The following is a 20,191-nucleotide window of genomic DNA, read 5'->3' as shown; positions in this document are numbered from 1 at the left end:
CTGTGAGGTTGCGTCTCCCCCCTGGCTACCACTGCTACCTTCAGTTCTCCCAGCCCTGGCACTTAGTTTCTCCCCTTTGCCCTCCGACACCCACCTCCTGTCTCTGCCCTGCTCCTCCAAAGAGTTTTCTTTTTAATGTGCCCTACCTCCCGCCCCTTTACATTTCACACCCCCTCCTAATAACGAGGGGGGCGGGGGCCCAGACTCATTGGCAGTATGGGGCCCAGAAATTCCTGATGGCAGCCCTGCTTCTGCCTAATGAAGGTCCCCAGGTCTGCCTTCTTTCTGCCTCTGTTAAGCCCTGCATCTGACAGGGCTTAACAGAAGCCTGTAAAAATGACAGTATACTGCAATACATTAGTATTACAGTGTATTGTACCAGTTCAAATTCCCTAGGTGTAAAAGTGTAAAAGAAAGTTTAATAAAGTTTTCAGTAGTGAAAAAAAATTAAAAAATATTAAAAGTTTTAAAAAAAACACCTTATCCCATTTTTCCTCTAAAGTAATGTAAAAAATGAAGAAATAAACAAAGTTGGTATTGCTACGTCCGTAAAAGTCAGAACTATTACAATATACCATTAATTAACTCACACGGTGAGCGCCATAAAAAAAACCTAATTAAAACACCAAAATCACAGTTTTTTGGTCACCTTAGGTCTTCATTTTTTTTTAATAACAACTGATCAAAAAGTTTCATGTACCAAAAAATGGTACCAAGCTACAGCTCTTCCCGCAAAAAATAAGCCCGCATGAAAAAATGTTTTGGCTCTCAGAATGTGGTGAAACTATTTTTTTTTTTAACAAATAGTTCTTTGTAAAAGTAGTAAAATGTAAAGAAAAAACAATATAAATTTGCCATCGCCGTAATCGTATTGAGCCGCAGACTAAAGTTAAGTTGTTGTTCTTTACGCATGGCGAAAACTGTAAAAACACAAACACAAAAACAATGTCGGAATCTCAGTTTTTTCCAATTTCACCCCACATCATTTTTTTTTTTAAGTTTCCCAGTAAATTATATGGTACTTTATATAGTGCCAATAGTAACTTCAACTCCTCCTGCAGAAAATAAGCCCTCATACAACTTCATTGACTGAAACATAGAAAGTTATTGCTCTTGGAAGGCGGGGAGTGTAGAACGAAAACGAATAAACAAAAAATGGCTTCGTCCCAAAGGGGTTAAGCTGAACATATAAATGAAATAGCTGTTAGCTGACAGATATTTTCACCTCTCCACCCTAAACATGTGCACTCGGCTGAGTGTGCACGCTTATTTCAATGGGGGGAGGGGGAATGAGCGCTACCAGACCTTTCTGGCAACAGCGTATCTCCCGTGGGAATAAAGGATACTTCTATCTCCCGAGACCTGCCATTTGGGGGAGAGTCGGGAGGATCCTATTCACATTACATTACTACACTTATACTAACATGTATCTTTATTTGTCTGGCAGCAGTCTATTCTGGTTCTATTGATTGATGTACAGAGCATATAATTGTGATATGTGCTGTAGATACAGATGTACACAGAACAACAACTTGTGTTCTCAGCACATTTTCCAAATATACAGTATCTTTGTTATGTTCTCTAAAGAACAGGCTCACACATCTAAAAAACATTTTTTTACGTGATTCACTCTAGAGAACGAAAATTCAACTTTCATCTAATCAAACAAAACCAACACATGGGAAATAAATATATACAGATGGTTCAGCTTTTCAAAACAAAATGCTTTTGCTTCTTAAAGAGTCTAAAAGAAATAGCTTAGCTCACTATAATTCTCTATAAAAGGAGTAATACAGTAATTTGCAAACCAAATATTTTTTTAGTTATTTGTTAGTTCGTACACCATTCACACCCGCATTTTGTTAGCCAATGAATATCTTTGATAAAGAGTCTATATATGTAATGTAACCATATAGATTGGATGTTCATTGTCACTGCAAACATTTTCTAGCTACTGTCTCAAAGGGGTATAATGTCTAGAGACATTTATGGCATATCCATTTAATATTCCATAAAAGTCTGTTTGGTGGAAACCCACCTTCCTATAGGGAGAATAGATGATGACAGCTGTAAGAAGGAGAATACGGGGAGAGCTGGTACATGGCTCTGGCCAGTGTAGTCTATGTTAGTCATGGAAACAGCCCCTACTTAGAAGACGTTTATAGCAAGTACTGTAGACATACCATAATTGCCTCTGGTCAATATATAATTTTAAGTAAATGTACATTTTAGTATACACTACACATCATATGTAGAAATGCTGTAACACACTTACTTTGGTAATGCAGATGAAAGGTTCCGATTGTATCATCTTGGAACGTTTTGAAGTAAACTGAGAGACTATTGGTTGGACTTCGGATTACTTGACCTTCAACCAGAAGAGTTTCATTTGCCAAGACCACAAGACCTTCCTCACTTATACCTCGAATAGACAGGTGCTCTCCTTCAGATAGGTTCACACTTTTAACCTAAGATAAGAATACATGCTTTTAGGTAAACCAATACATATAAGAGTTGCACATATGGCTTTTCCACTTTTATAAACAAATATCCATAAAACCAAAAATTATATTAAAATATGAAGCACTAGTGGCACCTAGAACTAACATTTAGTCTGACCCTCAAGAGGAGTTCATCAGTTTTAAGCTAACCTGGCATAGTTTACGCAATAAAATTAATGTTCTATTTCAGAAATTAAAATTGTAATATAATTTTTACAATTTACTTTCAATAATGTGATCCCTCTTTTTTCTCTCTGGCACTCAGTACCAGAGGTCTTGGAAGCTACGATATGTGGAGTTGTCCTCACACTGGAGAGCTGCTTTCGTTTGCTTTGTAACATGGTTGTTTTCCTTCCCTGACAGTAAATATGTATGATAATCCCCTTATCAAATAAATCCTCGGTTGCCACTTGCTCCTTTCATATCACAGGTAAGCATGGGGACAACTAGACCAGCTCTAAAATGTAAGGATTTCTACCAAACAACTCCTCATACGGGTATGTTCACATGAGGCAGATTTGTTGCAGATTTTTTTGCGACTGTCCCGTTCAGTTGAATGGGGCTTGCAGAAATTCATGCACATGCTACAGAATTTCAGATGCATAAATTTCTGGAACAAATCTGCCATGTGTGAATATACCATAACTCAGTCTTCTGGACCCTTGTGTGTCATGGGGACAGTATAATACAATATTATAGCTGCAGTCACACCAGAGTTTTAGATTTTAATTAAAATCACACCCAGGACAACCTGACACAATTTAGAGTTATCCTATTATCCTATTTTGGAAACTCCCTAAATGGTATTTTACCATCACATAGAACTATAAGGCTATGTTCAACACACAGAGTTTTTTGACGAGCATTTTGACGCAGAAACCGCACCGCAAAACTCGTCAAAAACGGCCCGAAAATGCCTCCCATTGATTTCAATGGGAGGCGGAGGCGTCTTTTTCCTGCGAGCGGTAAAACCGGCTCGAGGGAGAAAGAAGGGACATGCCCTATCTTCAGGCTTTTACGCATCTGACCTCCCATTGACATCAATGTCCGCGCGCGAAAAACGCAGCGAAAATCGGCGTGCAGGAAGAGGAAAATCTGGCTCAAACTTCCAAACAGAATTTTGAAGCAGAAATTCGGCCTGCAAAAAACTCTGTGTGAACATAGCCTAAGGGTATGTTCATACGCTTAGCAAAAAACGTCTGAAAATACGGAGCTGTTTTCAAGGGAAAACAGCTCCTGATTTTCAGACGTTTTTTAAGCCACTCGCGATTTTCGCTGTGTTTTTTACGGCCGTTATTGGAGCTTTATTCGCTAGAGTCAATGAAAAACGGCTCCAAAAATGTCCCAAGAAGTGACCTGCACGACCGAAAAACGCTCCGTCGGAACAGAACGCCGTTTCCCATTAAAATCAATGGGCACATGTTTGGAGGCGTTCTGCTTCCGATTTTTCGGCCGTTTTTCGGTTTTTTACAGCCCGAAAAACGGCCAAAATGAGGTCGTGTGAACATACCCTAATACTTGACTGCCTACATAGAACCTTAAATTTACTATCAATTTACTATCTTGTCCCCGAAGATGTTGAGTGATATAAAGCATGACATAATAATGATAATATTTTACATTATGCTCCTAGAATTTAGGAAATGTACTTTTTGCAATTTTTTTTGTTATTATTCATCATTACCATTATTATCATCATTCAAAAAAGTACCTATAGTGGCATTTTTCTATCACAGTGCCAGTCAAGCAGAAACTGGATCCTAATGAAGAGACCAAAGAACCATCACTGCATATCTCCAAGAAAACCTCATTAGAATGACATGAAATCTCATTCCATTATCATCAAGAGAATTGAGTTACAGGAGTTCGTTCTTCTAATCTTCAGCATGCTGGGAATGCTTTCTCAACATCCATCTAGATGTAAATTGTGACACCCCTACCCATACCACTTTCCTGCTTTAGAAAAAAATATTTTTTGTAAATTAGCTGTATTGTTAATTAAGATATTCGACTGCTCATTGCTAGAAATAACAGGCCAATGGTTCTTATTACATTTTATGCAGTACATCCTCAGGTTTTAAAAGTATTGTATCATCTTTTATTTTATTTGTATATTTTTGTTTTGTTTTTATTAAATTATTAGATTTTATTTATATATTATCATTTTCTCGGCACCAAACTGGCTATAGCTAGGAGCTGGAAAATCTAGACTTATTTAAATGTAAACTAGCGTGGATTATGGTAATGATAGATTTACTTGCATCTTGAATGATCTACAATCTTGGGTTGATGCAGTATGGAAACCTTGGATTTCTCACCTATTGAGACCGTCCTAATAATCATTTATGCAAATAGAGTAAAATACGCATATGCTGGCAATTTTCTTAAACTTCCCTTCTTCCACTTGTCTATCCTGACTTCGTTACTTTTGTACGTTTAAATTGCCACTAACTTATTAATCAATTTATGCTAATCTAATGGTATACCTGATATATATTAACTTTGTCATTTACTTACTGTTAAAACTAGGTGTCTCCTTTCCTGTAATCTGCTGTCCACCTCCTGTTGTCAAGCAAAGTCCGTCTGTGGTTACAGAAGGATTGCAAGAAGTGGGAGTGTGTAACGTCACTCTTATGTCGTTGACGCGGGATGCTGTACATGTACGTCATCGCTGATCGTGCAGGCACAACAGCTGTACTCGTGCAATCAGGAACAATAGTGTGGTTGTGATTGACAGCCACACTCCTGCACCAACATCCGGGATCAGAGAAAATTCTGATCCTGGCTGTTTGACTCCTGAAGCACCATGTTCAGTGCCGTTCATGATGCGGACAATTAGAGGATGCTCCCTTTGTCTTGTCCCTGTCAGCCCTGGCAACGTGATCAGCGGGGATGACTGGGAAATTGTGACAGCAATGGGTCTAATAAAATCCCCCTGGACTGTTTGGTTATAGTGTGTGTTAGGGCATATACAAACCACAATTTTTTCACAAAAAAGTAAGAATGCTTTCAAAAATAGAAGTGTTAATAGTTTTTTTTATCAATTAACAAAATGCTAAGTGAATGAACAAAAGAAATCTAAATTGAATCAATATTTGGTGTGACCACCCTTTGTCTTCAAAACAGCTTAAATTCTTCTAGTTACACTTGCACAGTTTTTGAAGGAACTCAGCAGGGATGTTGTTCCAATCATTTTGGAGATCTAACCACAGATCTTCTGTGGATGTAGGCTTCCTCATATCCTTCTATCTCTTCATGTAATCCCAGACAGACTCGAATATGTTGAGATCAGGGCTTTGTGGGGGCCATACAATCACTTCCAGTGCTCCTTGTTCTTCTTTACACTGAAGAAAGTTCTTAAAGGAACAGTGTCATCACAAATTATTTTTTTATATGTTAAAGATGTTAGTGCTTTATTAAAAACGTTTATATTCATTTGTGTGTTTGTGTTTTACTTTTTCTTATTTTTACACTTTTTCTTCCCTATGGGGGCTGCCATTTTTTGTTCCATTTCTGTGTGTGTCGATTAACGACACATACAGACATGGAATACGGCAGCCACAGTCCCATAGGGACTGCGAACGGCTCCCGTCCCATTGACTGCAGTGTACGGCGTCTGTGTGGGAACTGCGCATGCGCCGCTCCCACATAGTCCTATTAGAAATTGGCGCCGTCCGGCGCCATTTTCCTGTGGACCGGAAGTCGCGGCCGGACAGTAATATTACTACTTCCGGTCGCGGCTTCCGGATTTGTGCACTTGCACCAGCGGCAGCAAACGGAGCGGACGGGCCGGAGGGAGCCGCGGCGGCAGGAGCAGGTAAGAGATTTCAATGTATGTTCGTGTTTGTGTGTGTTTACTACTGTATGTAAACCTACTACACTGTGGGTTAGCTCAAAAAATGGCGACACACAGTGTAGGAGGTTACATCGTTCAAACCCCTCGTTTATCCCGGCACTAGCCAGGATAAAGGAGGGGGGGATGCTGAGAGCTCACTAGAGCGAGGGCTTTTAACCCAATGTTGCAATGCTGCAATTTTGGGAACAGCTCCATCTAGTGACCAAAAATGGGTAGTATTATAAATTAGAAATAATTTATAATATTACATGGACTCGTGCAAAAAAATAAAAAAAATTTGAACAATGTTTAATCACCCACACACTAAATGTTTAATTTTTTTAAAAAAAACATGTTTTTCTGGCAACACATTCCCTTTAATGATATTGGCTGTTTGGGGTTGTTGTCCTGCTGCAGTATAAACTTGGAGCCAATCAGACGCCTCACTGATGGTATTGCATGATGGATAAGTATCTGCCTGTATTTCTCAGCATTGAGGACACCATTAACCCCTTAAGGACACAGCTTTGTTTTGACCTTAAGGCTCAGAGCTCATTTTTTAAATCTGACATATTTCACTTTATGTGGTAATAACTTTGGAATGCTTAAACCTATCCAAGCGATTCTGAGATTGTTTTCTCGTGAGACATTGGGCTTTATGTTAGTGCTAAAATTTATTCGATATATTAAGTGTTTATTTATGAAAAACTGCAAAATTTTGAGAAAATTTAGAAAAAATGTAATTTTTCGGAATTTAAATGCATCTTCTTGTATGGCAGATGGTTATACCACTCAAAATAGTTACTAATTAAAATTTCCCATACTTTAGATTTACATCGTTTTTTGAACATTCTTTTATTTTTCTTGGACGTTACAAGGCTTAGAACATAAACAATTTCTCATATTTTTAAGAAAATTTCAAAAGCCTTTTTTTTTAGGTACCTGTTCAGTTCTGAAGTGGCTTTGAGGGGCCTATGTATTAGAAACCCCCATAAAACACCCCATTTTAAAAACGAGACCCCTTAAAGTATTCAACACAGCATTTATAAAGTTTTTTTAACCCTTTAGGCATTTCACAAGAATTAAAGCAAAGTGGAGGTGAAATTTGCAAATTTCATTTTTCTTTTTGAAATTCAATTTTGTTCAATTTTTTTTCTGTAACACAGAAGGTTTTACCAGAGAAACACTACTAAATATGTATTATCCAGATTCTGCAGTTTTTAGAAATGCTCCACGTGTGGCTGTAGTGTGCTCGTGGACTAAAACACAAGCCCCAGAAGCAAAGACGTACCTAGTGCATTTTGGGGCCTCTTTTTTATTAGAATATATTTTAGGCAGCATGCCAGGTTTAAAGAGGTGTTGAGGTGCTATAACAGTAGGAATCACCCAAAAGTGACCTCATTTTGGAAACTACACCCCTCAAGGAATTCATTTATGGTTGTTGTTACCATTTTGACCCCACACTTTTTTCACAGCTTGTATTTGAATTGGGCTGTGAAATTAAAAAAATGAAAGTTTTTCCAATAAGATGTAATTTTTTATCAAAATTTCGTATTTTCACAGGGAACAAAATACCCTATTTTGTTGCCCACTTTCTCCTGATTGCAGAAATACCCCATTTGTGGTGATAAACTGCCATTTGGGCCTATGGGAGAGCTCAGAAGGAAAGGAGCGCTATGTGTTCTTTGGAGTCCAGATTTTGCTGGATTGGTTTTTGGGTGCCATGTCGCATTTGCAGAGCCCCAGAGGTATCAAAACAATGGAAACCCACCAGAAGTGACCCCATTTTTGAAACTACACCCCTCAAGGAATTCAATTATGGGTGTTGTGACAATTTAGACCCCACAGTTTTTTCACAGAATTTATTTTGAATTGGGCTGTGAATGAAAAAAAAAATATTTTTTCCCAATAAGATGTAGTTTTGGCTCAAAATGTCAAAGTTTCACAAAGACTAAAATCCTCCATTTTGTTGCCCAATTTGTCCTGAGTGCGGAAATACCCCATTGGTGGTGATAAACCGCCGTTTAGGCCCATCGGAGGGCTCAGAATAAAAGAACCACCATTTGGCCTACTGGGGATTTTCTGATGCTAAGTCATGTATGCAGAAGCCCCTGAGGTAACAGTACAGTTGAAACCCTCAAAAAGTGACCCCCATATTAAAAACTACACCCCTTAAGGCATTCATTTAGAGGTGTAGTGAGCATTTTCACCCTACAAGTATTGTGTAAAAGATAATGCGCAGCAGTTTGTACGGCTGAAAAAAAACACATGTCCATCAAGTTCAACCAACTGTAATGTGGGTTCTCACGGGTATGGCAATACGCTACAAGTGGCTGTTGACAGCTGTCTGGGCACACGGCAGGGCTCAGAAGGGAAAGATAAAGGGGATAAGCTGTGCGGAGTGCATCAGGGTAAGTAAAACTTGGGTAGATTAAAAATCAAGGGATGTATAATACATTTTAAAACACTCTTTCATACAGAGCCCTGTTTTTTCGGGACACGTGTCACATTGATATATTGTGTCCTTCCTTATCCCCCTCTTATAGCAGACTTTGCACCTCTTTTGACTTTTTCCCTTCTTGCCAGTTTGGGGAACTTCTCCTGGAAAGTGTTGCCCAGGTACGATGCGTGTGGCCTCACTTCCAGAAGTACTGGGTTCCCCCCCTTCTTGGTCCCTAAATATTAGGTTCTTGATAACCACCTCTTGAAATTCCAGGAAAATTCTCCTCTGACGTGCACATAGACGTAGCACATACGCATTGCACAATGCCATCTGTATGATGTGCACGGCCAGTTTCTTATACCACACCCTTGATTTCTGCATGGCATTGTAGGGCTTCAGGACTTGATCTGACAGGTCCACCCCTCCCATGTACCTATTGTAGTCCAGGATGCAGTCTGGTTTGGGGGTCTCTGTACTGGTAGCTCGTACTGGTACATGGGTACTGGTGTGGCCATCTATCGTTGTCAATAGAAGGACATCTCTCTTGTCCTTAACACACAATATGTTACTGCTAAAGTGTGCCCTGCTCTCAACCATTCTGAGTGTTTGTCCAAGCAGAGTCTTAGGGAGGCCTCTCAGATTTCTTCTAGCAGTGCCGTATGCCGCAGTACTTCTGGAAGTGAGGCACTTGAATAGTGGGACGCTGGTATAAAAATTATCCAGGTATAGGTGGTAACCCTGGTCCAGCAGTGGGTGCACCAAATCCCACACAATGTTTGCATTAACTCCCAGTAAGGGGTGGGGGCATTCTGGGGGCTGAATACTGGTGTCCTTACCTTCATATATCCTAAACTTGTACGTATACCCTGATGCACTCTCGCACAGCTTGTACATCTTCACGCCATACCTTGCCCTCTTACTCGGCAGGTACTGGCAGAATTGAAGCCTCCCTTTAAAATGTACCAGGGACTCATCAACAGAAATACACTTCTCAGGGTCTCAGTTTATACAAACGGTCAAAACTGGGGTCATCTCGGGGTGGGCACTGCTCATTATCAGTATAATGTAAGAAGCGAAGTATTGCCTGGATATGGCCATATGGTACATCAGGGTGTGGTATAAGATGTCCGTGCTCCAGTAGGTCCTAATGGACTGCTTTTTCAGAAGCCCCATGTTCAAGTGAAGTCCCCAGAACTTCCCTCTGCTGCATCTACAGGGGTCCACATGTGGGATTGGGCATAAAATGATGTGTGGTTCTTAGTAATATACTGTTGGGCATATAAATTTGTCTGGGAGACCATAAGAGCTATAAAGTCATCAGTGAAGAAGAACTTGAAAAAGTCCATTTCACTGAGCCCTGCCGTATTAAATTTTATCCCTGAGCTGTCCGTGTACTCTGGGATTTGGGGCTCATAAATGTCTGGTGTGGGGGTCCAAATGGGGTCACTTCGCTCGGGGGCTTGAACTACGGCGGGGTCATCTCGCTCGGGGGCTTCAACTGTGGTGGTGGTCCTGGGGCGTCTCCTAGGGGGTTCCTCTTCTTCATCACTGGATGAGAAGGTGGATAAATAAAACAGAGTCTGTGTCAGAGGCAAGCAATTAATATGCCTCTTTGGCAGTAAATGTCCATTGGGACATGTTTGTTTGCTTCCCTAACTAGGGGCAATAGGCTGCTACCTAAACTAGCCCAAAAAAATTGGTGCTTTTATAGAATGAGTGGGCTACCCTGAGACTAAACCTAACTAGGGCGAGGGTTCCTAACACTAAACCTAAGTAGATTTTATTTGATCTTCCCTGAGACTAAATCTAACTACGGCGACTATTCCCTAACACTAAACCTAACTAGATTATTCCGAGCTTCTCAGACGCGAACCTAACTACGTGTAATGACGGGGTAAGGAGACAGACAGGTGAGCCCTAATCTACCCGCCACTCAGTCCCTGCCTACTTGCACGACCCGTCCTAGGCGACGGCGTACAACTGGGTGACGGTCCCTACGCTCAATACGTGCCCGAGAGACAAACAGACAAGGGTACACAGAAGCTATGGGAAATGGGGCAGTTGCCCACGGCAACACCGTGAGCAACAAGAGTAGTGAACGAGCCGAGTCAAACCAGGAGTGTACAAGGTACCAAACGCAGAGCAGGAGAGTAGTTAGTAAAGCCAGGGTCAATTTGAAGCAGAGGTGTAAAGGATCTGCCAGACACAGCTTCTGTGTCGACGCCCGTGGTTACTCAGTCTGCACCTGCTCCTAAGTCTGATGGAGTGACTCCTTCTTCTACCACTCAGGCTGGGAGGTTGAGGAGTGGGAGAGCCTATCACAGCCTGGCCAGATGGAGCTAGCTCCGCCCTCTGTCTATTTATACCTTCGTTTCCTGCTTCTCCTTTGCCTGTGATTCTGCTGGTTTCCTGGCTCTGCTGCTGCTGCTTGTACTATTTGTCCTCTGCTTCATATTGACGCTGGCTTTACTGACTACTCTCTTGCTCTGCGTTTGGTACCTCGTACACTCCTGGTTTGACTCGGCTCATTCACTAACCTTGTAGCTCGGTGTTTCCGTGGGCATCTGCCCCTTTCCCTTAGCTTCTTTGTACCCTTGTCTGTCTGTCTTTCGTGCACATAGTGAGAGTAGGGACCATCGCCCAGTTGTACGCCATCGCCTAGGACGGGCCGATGCAAGTAGGCAAGGACTGAGTGGCGGGTAGAAAAGGGCTCACCTGTCTGTCTCCCTATCCCGTCATTACAAGAGGTCAATAGTACTAGCAGGAACAGCAGAGCCAGGAAACTAGACAGAATCACAGGCAAGGAAGAGCAGGAAATGAAGGTATAAATAGACAGAGGGCGGGAGCTAAGTCCGTCTGGCCAGGCTGTGATAGGTTCTCCCACTCCCCAGCCTACCAGCCTGAGTGGGAGCAGATGGAGTCACTCTATCAGACCTAGGAGCAGATGCAGACTGTAAAGGATCTGCCAGACACAGCTTCTGTGTCGACGCCCATGTGTAATCAGTCTGCACCTGCTCCTAAGTCTGAGAGAGTGACACGATCTTCTACCAGTCAGGCTGGGAGGCTGAGGAGTGGGAGAGCCTATCACAGCCTGGCTAGACGGAGCTAGCTCCCGCCCTCTGTCTATTTATACCTGCATTTCCTGCACCTCCTTTGCCTGTGATTCTTTTCTGTTTCCTGGCTCTGCTGCTCCTGCTATGATTATTGACCTTGCTTCATTTTTGACCCTGGCTTTACTGACTACGCTCCTGCTCTGCGATTTGTACCTCGTGCACTTCTGGTTTGACTCGGCTCGTTCACTACTCTTGTTGCTCACTGTGTTGCCATGGGCAACTGCCCCATTTCCCTTAGCTTCTGTGTACCCTTGTCTGTTTGTCTGTCGTGCACTTATTGAGCGTAGGGACCATCGCCCAGTTGTATGCCGTAGCCTAGGATGGGCCGTTGCAAGTAGACAGGGACTGAGAGCGGGTAGATTAGGGCTCACCTGTCTGTCTCCCTACCCAGTCATTACACAGACTGATTAATCACGGGCGTCGACACAGAAGCTGTGTCTGGCAGATCCTTTACAGTACCCCCCTTTTATGAGGGGCCACTGGACCCTTCCTAGGTGGACCTGGCTTATTGGGGAACCAAAGATGGAACCTCCTGAGCAATACCCCAGCGTGAACATCCCGGGCGGGTACCCAAGTCCTCTCCTCAGGCCCGTATCCTCTCCAATGGACCAGGTACTGGAGGGAGCCTTGGACCATCCTGCTATCCACAATCTTAGCCACCTCAAATTCTACCCCTTCAGGGGTGAGAACAGGGACTGGAGGTTTCCTCGAGGTAGCCAAGGACGGGGAGCAGCATATCAGGAGGGAGGCATGAAACACGTTGTGTATTTTAAAAGACGGGGGTAACTCCAGCCTAACTCCAGCCGGAAGGAGACAGTGTTAAGGACCTCAATGACCTTGTACAGCCCTATATACCGGGGAGCGAATTTTTTTGACGGAACTTTAAGACGCAAATTTTTTGAAGACAGCCAGACCAGATCCCCGACCACAAACAAGGGGTTAGCAGAACGTCTTCTATCTGCCTGAGTCTTTTGTATGCTCTGGGATGCCTCTAGGTTCTTCTGAACCTGGGCCCAGACTGAGCACAGTTCCCGATGAACTACATCTACCTCGGGATTGTTGGAACCACCAGGTGAAACGGAGGAGAACCGTGGATTAAACTCAAAATTACAGAAAAATTGGGAGACCCCCGACGAGTTACTGACAGGGTTATTAATGGAAAATTCGGCGAGGGGAATGAAGGAGACCCAATCATATTGACAGTCAGAGATAAAACACCTTAAGTATTGTTCTAGAGACTGATTAGTCCTCTCAGTTTGACCATTAGTTTCAGGATGGAAGGCCGAGGAGAAGGACAGATCAATCTCCAACTTCTTACAGAAGGCTCTCCAAAACAATGAAACAAATTGTACCCCTCTGTCAGAAACAATATTGACAGGAACCCCATGGAGACGCAGGATGTGTTTGACAAACAAGGTAGCTAACGTCTTGGCATTGGGTAGTTTCTTGAGGGGCACAAAGTGGCACATCTTACTAAAGCGGTCTAGTACAACCCACACCACCGACTTGCCTTGAGATGGAGGCAGATCGGTGATAAAATCCATGGAGATATGGGTCCAAGGTCTCTGGGGAATGGGCAAAGAACATAGTAAGCCCGCTGGTCGGGACCTGGGACTCTTGGACCTAGCACAAATTTCACAAGCGGCGACGTAAGCCTTAACGTCTTTAGGCAACCCAGGCCACCAATAGTTTCTAGCAATGAGGTGCTTGGTACCCAGAATGCCTGGGTGGCCAGATAGTGCAGAGTCATGATTTTCCCTGAGTACCCTTAGTCGGAATTGCAGGGGAACAAACAGCTTGTTCTCAGGAAGGTTCCCGGGAGCTGAACCTTGATCAGCCGCAATTTCGGAGACTAAGTCAGAATCAACAGAGGATATGATTATACCTGGGGGCAAAACACAAGCAGGATCTTCCTCCGAAGGAGGGCTGGCCATGAACCTACGCGACAGTGCATCAGCTTTAATATTTTTAGACCCATCCCTATAGGTGACCATAAAGTTAAATCTAGTCAAAAACAACGCCCATCGAGCTTGTCTCGGGTTTAGCCTCCGGGCAGATTCTAGGAAAACCAGATTCTTGTGGTCGGTAAGGACAGTTACCTGGTGCCTAGCCCCCTCCAAGAAGTGGCGCCACTCTTCAAATGCCCATTTAATAGCTAAGAGTTCGCGGTTGCCCACGTCATAGTTACTCTCAGTGGGCGAGAACTTCCTGGAGAAGTAGGCACAGGGATGTAGATGGGTGAGGGACCTGGTACCCTGGGACAAGACAGCACCCACTCCCACCTCGGAGGCGTCAACCTCCACGATGAATGGCTCCATTTGGTTAGGCTGAATCAGCACTGGGGCAGAGATAAATCACTTCTTAAGGATCTCAAAAGCCTGGACCGCCTCCAGAGGCCAGTGGAGGAGATCAGCACCTTTGCGAGTAAGATCCGTAAGAGGCTTAGCGATGACCGAGAAGTTATCAATACATCTCCTGTAAAAATTAGCAAACCCCAGGAAGCACTGTAATGGCTTCAGGGAGGCAGATTGGACCCATTCAGCCACGGAATTCATTAGGAGTGAGGATTTGACCCAAAAATGGTATCTCCTGCACCCCAAACACACATTCTTCAGATTTAGCAAAGAGTTTGTTTTCCCGAAGGGCCTGGAGCACCTTCCTGACATACTCAATGTGGGAGGACCAGTCCTTGGAAAACACAAGTATGTCATCAAGGTACACTACATGAAATACCCCCAGGTATTCTCTTAAAATCACATTTAAGAAATTCTGGAAGACCGCGGGAGCATTACACAACCCAAAGGGCATGACGAGGTATTCGAAATGACCTTCGGGCGTGTTAAACGCAGTCTTCCACTCATCCCCTTCTCTGACTCGAATAAGGTTATAAGCCCCCCGAAGATCAAACTTAGAGAACCATTGGGCCCCCTGAACCTGATTGAATAGATCAGGAATCAAAGGAAGGGGATACTGGTTCCTTACAGTGACCTTATTCAAGTGTCGGTAATCGATGCACGGCCTGAGACCACCATCCTTCTTCCCTACGAAGAAGAAGCCAGCACCTACCGGAGAAGTAGAGGGGCGAATGTAATGCTTGGCCAGGCTTTCCTGGATATATTCTCTCATGGCCTCACGTTCGGGACAAGAGAGATTAAAAATCCTACCCTTATAGAGCTTAGCTCCTTGTACCAAATCGATAGCGCAATCATATTCTCTATGAGGAGGTAAAACTTCGGAGGCCTTTTTAGAAAAAACATCAGCGAAGTCATGAATAAACTCAGGTAGAGTGCTTACCTCCTCAGGGAGAGAAATAAAATTAACAGAAAAACAGGATGTCATGCATTCATTACCCCATTTGGTAAGATCCCCAGTATTCCAGTTAAACGTGGGATTATGCATCTGCAACCAGGGAATGCCTAAAACCAAATCGGATGATAATCCCTGCATCACCAGTACAGAGCACTGCTCCAAATGAATGGAGCCAACAATGAGTTCAAAAACAGGGCTATGCTGCGTAAAACAACCATTAGCAAGTGGAGTGGAGTCGATACCCACTACCGGGACAGGTTTAGGCAAATCAAACAATGGCATAGCTAGAGACATAGCAAATTCCACAGACATAATATTAGCAGAAGACCCTGAATCCACGAAGGCACTGCCGGTGTCAGACCTACCCTCAAAAGAGACCTGAAAGGGAAGTAAGATCTTATTAGGTTTCATATTTACGGGAAATACCTGTGCGCCCAAGCGACCTTCCCGATGGTCACTTAGGCGCGGAAGTCTCTCCGGCTGCTTATTCTTACGCCTTGGACAGTTGTTCACTTGATGCTTGTCATCCCCACAGTAGAAGCAGAGACCATTCTTCCTGCGGAGCTCTCTACGTTGTTGGGGAGACACGGAGGCCCCGAGTTGCATTGGTTCATCCGAGATTCCCGTGTGAGAACGAAAAACGGAACTTCGGGAGGCATCATGGGGGAACCAGAGGAGATGGCACAAAAACGTTCAAGTCGTCGTTCCCTGAGACGTCGGTCAAGATGTACCGCTAAAGCCATAAGCTGATCTAGAGAGTCAGAAGAGGGATAGCTAACTAATAGGTCTCTCAGGGCGTTTGACAGACCCAATCTAAACTGGCACCTCAAGGCAGGGTTATTCCACCAAGAAGCTACACAACACTTCCTAAAGTCCGAACAGTACTCCTCAACGGGTCTCTTACCCTGACGTAAGGTCACAAGCTGACTCTCGGCAAAGGCAGTCTTGTCAGTCTCGTCATAGATAAGCCCGAGAGCAGAAAAAAAAAGTCAACAGAGGAAAGTTCAGGGGCATCAGGAGCCAAGGAGAAGGCCCATTCTTGGGGGCCGCCCTGGAGCCGGGACATAATTATACCCACTCGCTGGCTCTTAGAACCTGAGGAGTGGGGTCTTAATCGGAAATAGAGCCTACAACTCTCTCGAAAAGTGAAAAAAGTCTTCTGGTTCCCTGAGAACCGGTCAGGCAACTTGAGGTGGGGTTCAAGAGGTGAGGTGGTGGGCACTACCTGGTTAGCATCACGCTGGTGGCACCTCTGAGCTTGGGCTTGGACCTGTATGGAGAGACCCTGCATTTGCTGAGCCAGGGTCTCAAGGGGGTCCATAGTAGTGTAGGAACCAGGGTAGAAAAGGTATATGGGCCTGTGATTATGTAATAACGGGGTAAGGAGACAGAACGTTGAGCCCTAATCTACCCGCCACTCAGTCCCTGCCTACTTGCACGACCCATCCTAGGCGACGGCGTACAACTGGGTGACGGTCCCTACGCTCAATACGTGCACGAGAGACAAACAGACAAGGGTACACAGAAGCTACGGGAAATGGGGCAGTTGCCCATGGTAACACCGTGAGCAACAAGAGTAGTGAACGAGCCGAGTCAAACCAGGAGTGTACGAAGTACCAAATGCAGAGCAGGAGAGTAGTCAGTAAAGCCAGGGTCAAATTGAAGCAGAGGTCAATAGTACTAGCAGGAACAACAGAGTCAGGAAACCAGACAGAATCACAGGCAAAGGAAAAGCAGGAAATGAAGGTATAAATAGACCGAGGGCGGGAGCTAGCTCCGTCTGGCCAGGCTGTGATAGGTTCTCCCACTCTTCAGCCTACCAGCCTGAGTGGTAGCAGATGGAGTCACTCTATCAGACCCAGGAGCAGATGCAGACTGATTAATCACGGGAGTCGACACAGAAGCTGTGTCTGGCAGATCCTTTACACTACCGTGATGGATCCCTAACGCTAGATCTAACTACGGTGATGGATTTCTGATGCTAAATTCCCTGACGCTATACCTAACTATGCTTTTTGGTGGTTCCCTAATAATAACTAACCCTAATACTAAACTAACCAGTTAAAATGTCTAAATTGTCTAAATTTGACAAATTTTTATTTTAAAAATGTTAACATTTTTATATTTTTTTTGTTTTATATATTTTATAAAGAAAAAAAAGAAAAAAATAATCCCCAGGGATCAAGAAATTGGTCTGAAGACTAAGAAGTGGTCAGTGATAGGAGATCACTGACCAAAAACGTGGGGGGAACACAAGCAGGAAGGGTACGGGAGTGGGTAGTGGATGGGAGAGGTGGGAAGCAGAAATAAGCAGAGTAGTTGGGGTGGATTAGTCCTGCCATGGATTAGTTCTTAGTCCTGCCATGACTAAGAACGCAGACTGCGTTCGAAACGCGTAGGCTTGGGCATCCACCCGAACTACTCATACCCTTTTGCCTTGGGACTGCGTCTCCCTTTCGATTTTAAGAATTTTCTGAAATAAACATGGGACTCGATTTTCCCTTTTAAACCCTTAACCCCTTCCCTCTTTAGCCACTTTTGACCTTCCTGACAGAGCCTCATTTTTCAAATCTGACATGTGTCACTTTATGTGGTAATAACTCCGGAATGCTTTCACCTATCCAAGCGATTCTGAGATTGTTTTCTCGTGACACATTGGACTTTATGTTACTGGCAAAATTTGCTCGATATGTTCAGTATTTAATTGTGAAAAACACCAAAATTTAGCGAAAAATTGCAAAAATTAGCATTTTTCTCAATTTAAATGTATCTGCTTGTAAGACAGGCAGTTATAATACACAAAATTGTTGCTAATTAACATCCCCCATATGTCTACTTTAGATTGGCATCGTTTTTTGAACATCCTTTTATTTTTCTATGACCTCACAAGGCTTAGAACTTTAGCAGCAATTTCTCACATTTTCAAGAAAATTTCAAAAGGCTATTTTTACAGGGGCCAGTTCAGTTGTGAAGTGGTTTTGAGGGCCTTATATATTAGAAACCCCAAAAAAGTCACCCCATTTTAAAAACTTCACCCCTCAAAGTATTCAAAACAGCATTTAGAAAATGTCTTAACACTTTAAACATTTCACAGGAATTAAAGCAAAGTAGAGGTGAAATTTACAAATTTCATATTTTTCTGCAGAAATACATTTTTAATACAATTTTTTTTATAACACAGAAGGTTTTACCAGAGAAATGCAACTCAATATTTGTTGCCCAGTTTTTGCAGTTTTAGGAAATATCCCACATGTGGCCGTAGCGTGCTACTGGACTGAAACACCGGCCTCAGAAGCAAAGGAGCACCTAGTGGATTTTGGGGCCTTATTTTTGTTAGAATATATTTTAGGCACCATGTCAGGTTTGAAGGGCTCTTGCGGTGCCAAAACAGTCAAAATCCCCCAAAAGTGACCCCATCTGGGAAACTAGACACCTCAAGGAAATTATCTAGGGGTATAGTGAGCATTTTCACCGCACAGGTTTTTTACAGAAATTATTGGAAGTAGGCCGTGAAAATTAAAATCAACATTTCTTCAAAGAAAATGTAGGTTTAGCGATTTTTTTTCTCATTTCCACAAGGACTAAAGGAGAAAAAGCACCGCAAAATTTGTAAAGCAATTTCTCCCGAGTAAAACAATACCTCACATGTGGTAATAAACGGTTGTTTGGAGACACGGCGTGGCTGAGAAGGGAAAGAGCGCCATTTGGCTTTTGGAGTTCACATTTAGCAGGAATGGTTTGCGGAGGCCATGTCACATTTACAAAGCCCCTGATGGGACAAAACAGTGAAAACCCCAAACAAGTGACCCCATTTTGGAAACTATACCCCTTGAGGAAATTATCTAGGGGTATAGTGAGCATTTTGACCCCACAGGTTTTTTGCAGAAATTTTTGCAAGTAGGCTGTGAAAATGAAAATCTACATTTTTTCAAATAAAATGTAGGTTTAGCTAATTTTTTTTCATTTCCACAAGGACTAAAGGAGAAAAATCACCATAAAATTTGTAAAGAAATTTCTCCCGAGTAAAACAGTACCCCACATGTGGTAATAAACGGCTGTTTGGACACACGGCGAGGCTGAGAAGGGAAAGAGCGCCATTTGGCTTTTGGAACTCAAATTTAGCAGGAATGGTTTGCGGAGGCCATGTTACATTTACAAAGCCCCTGAGGGGACAAAACAGTGGAAACCCCCCACAAGTGACCCCATTTTGGAAACAACACCCATTGAGGAAATTATCTAGGGGTATAGTGAGCGATTTGACACCACAGTTTTTTTGCAGAAATTATTGGAAGTAGGCCCTGAAAATAATAATCTACATTTTTTCAAAGAAAATGTAGGTTTAGCTAATTTTTTCTCATTTCCAGAAGGACTAAAGGAGAAAAAGCACCACAAAATTTGTAAAGCAATTTCTCCCGAGTAAAACAATACCCCACATGTGGTAATAAACGGCTGTTTGGACACACGGCAGGGCTTAGAAGGGAAAGAGCACTATTTGACTTTTTGAGATCACATTTAGCAGGAATGATTTGCGGAGGCCAGGTCACATTTGCAAAGCCCCTGAGGGGACAAAACAATGAAAACGCCCAAAAAGGGACTCCATTTAGGAAACTACACCTCTTGAAGAATGCATCTAGGGGTGTAGTGAGCATTTTGACCCCACAGATGTTTCATAGAATTTATTAGAATTAGGCAGTGAAAATAAAAACAGTCCTTTTTCTTCAATAAGACGTAGCTTTAGCGCAAATTTTTTCATTTTCTCAACAAATAAAGGAAAAAAAGAACCCAACATTTGTAAAGCTATTTCTCCCGAGTACGGCAATACCCCATATGTGGTCATAAACTGCTGTTTGGGCAAACGGCAGGGCTCAGAAGGGAAGGACCGCCATTTGGAGTGCAGATGTTGCTGGATTGGTTTCTGGGCACCTGTGGGCCCAAAACAGTGGAAACCCCCCAGAAGTGACCCCATTTTGTAAACTACACCCCTCAATGC

At 43.1% G+C, this 20,191-nt stretch overlaps 1 protein-coding gene across 1 annotated transcript in view; it reads right to left on the bottom strand.

Annotated features, from left to right (window-relative positions):
• Positions 1-20,191, bottom strand: part of SEZ6L (seizure related 6 homolog like) — a 546,424-nt gene that overhangs the window by 150,697 nt on the left and 375,536 nt on the right. The window contains exon 5 of the mRNA XM_075830799.1: positions 2,276-2,468. Within this exon, the coding sequence (XP_075686914.1) occupies positions 2,276-2,468 (193 nt within the window). The remainder of the gene's footprint in view (positions 1-2,275; positions 2,469-20,191) is intronic.

The sequence above is a fragment of the Rhinoderma darwinii genome, chromosome 1 (assembly GCF_050947455.1).
Source record: "Rhinoderma darwinii isolate aRhiDar2 chromosome 1, aRhiDar2.hap1, whole genome shotgun sequence".
NCBI classification, from domain to species: Eukaryota; Metazoa; Chordata; class Amphibia; order Anura; family Rhinodermatidae; genus Rhinoderma; species Rhinoderma darwinii.
The sequence above is the reverse complement of the archived record's forward strand: the minus strand, read 5'-3'. Positions and strand labels throughout refer to the sequence as shown.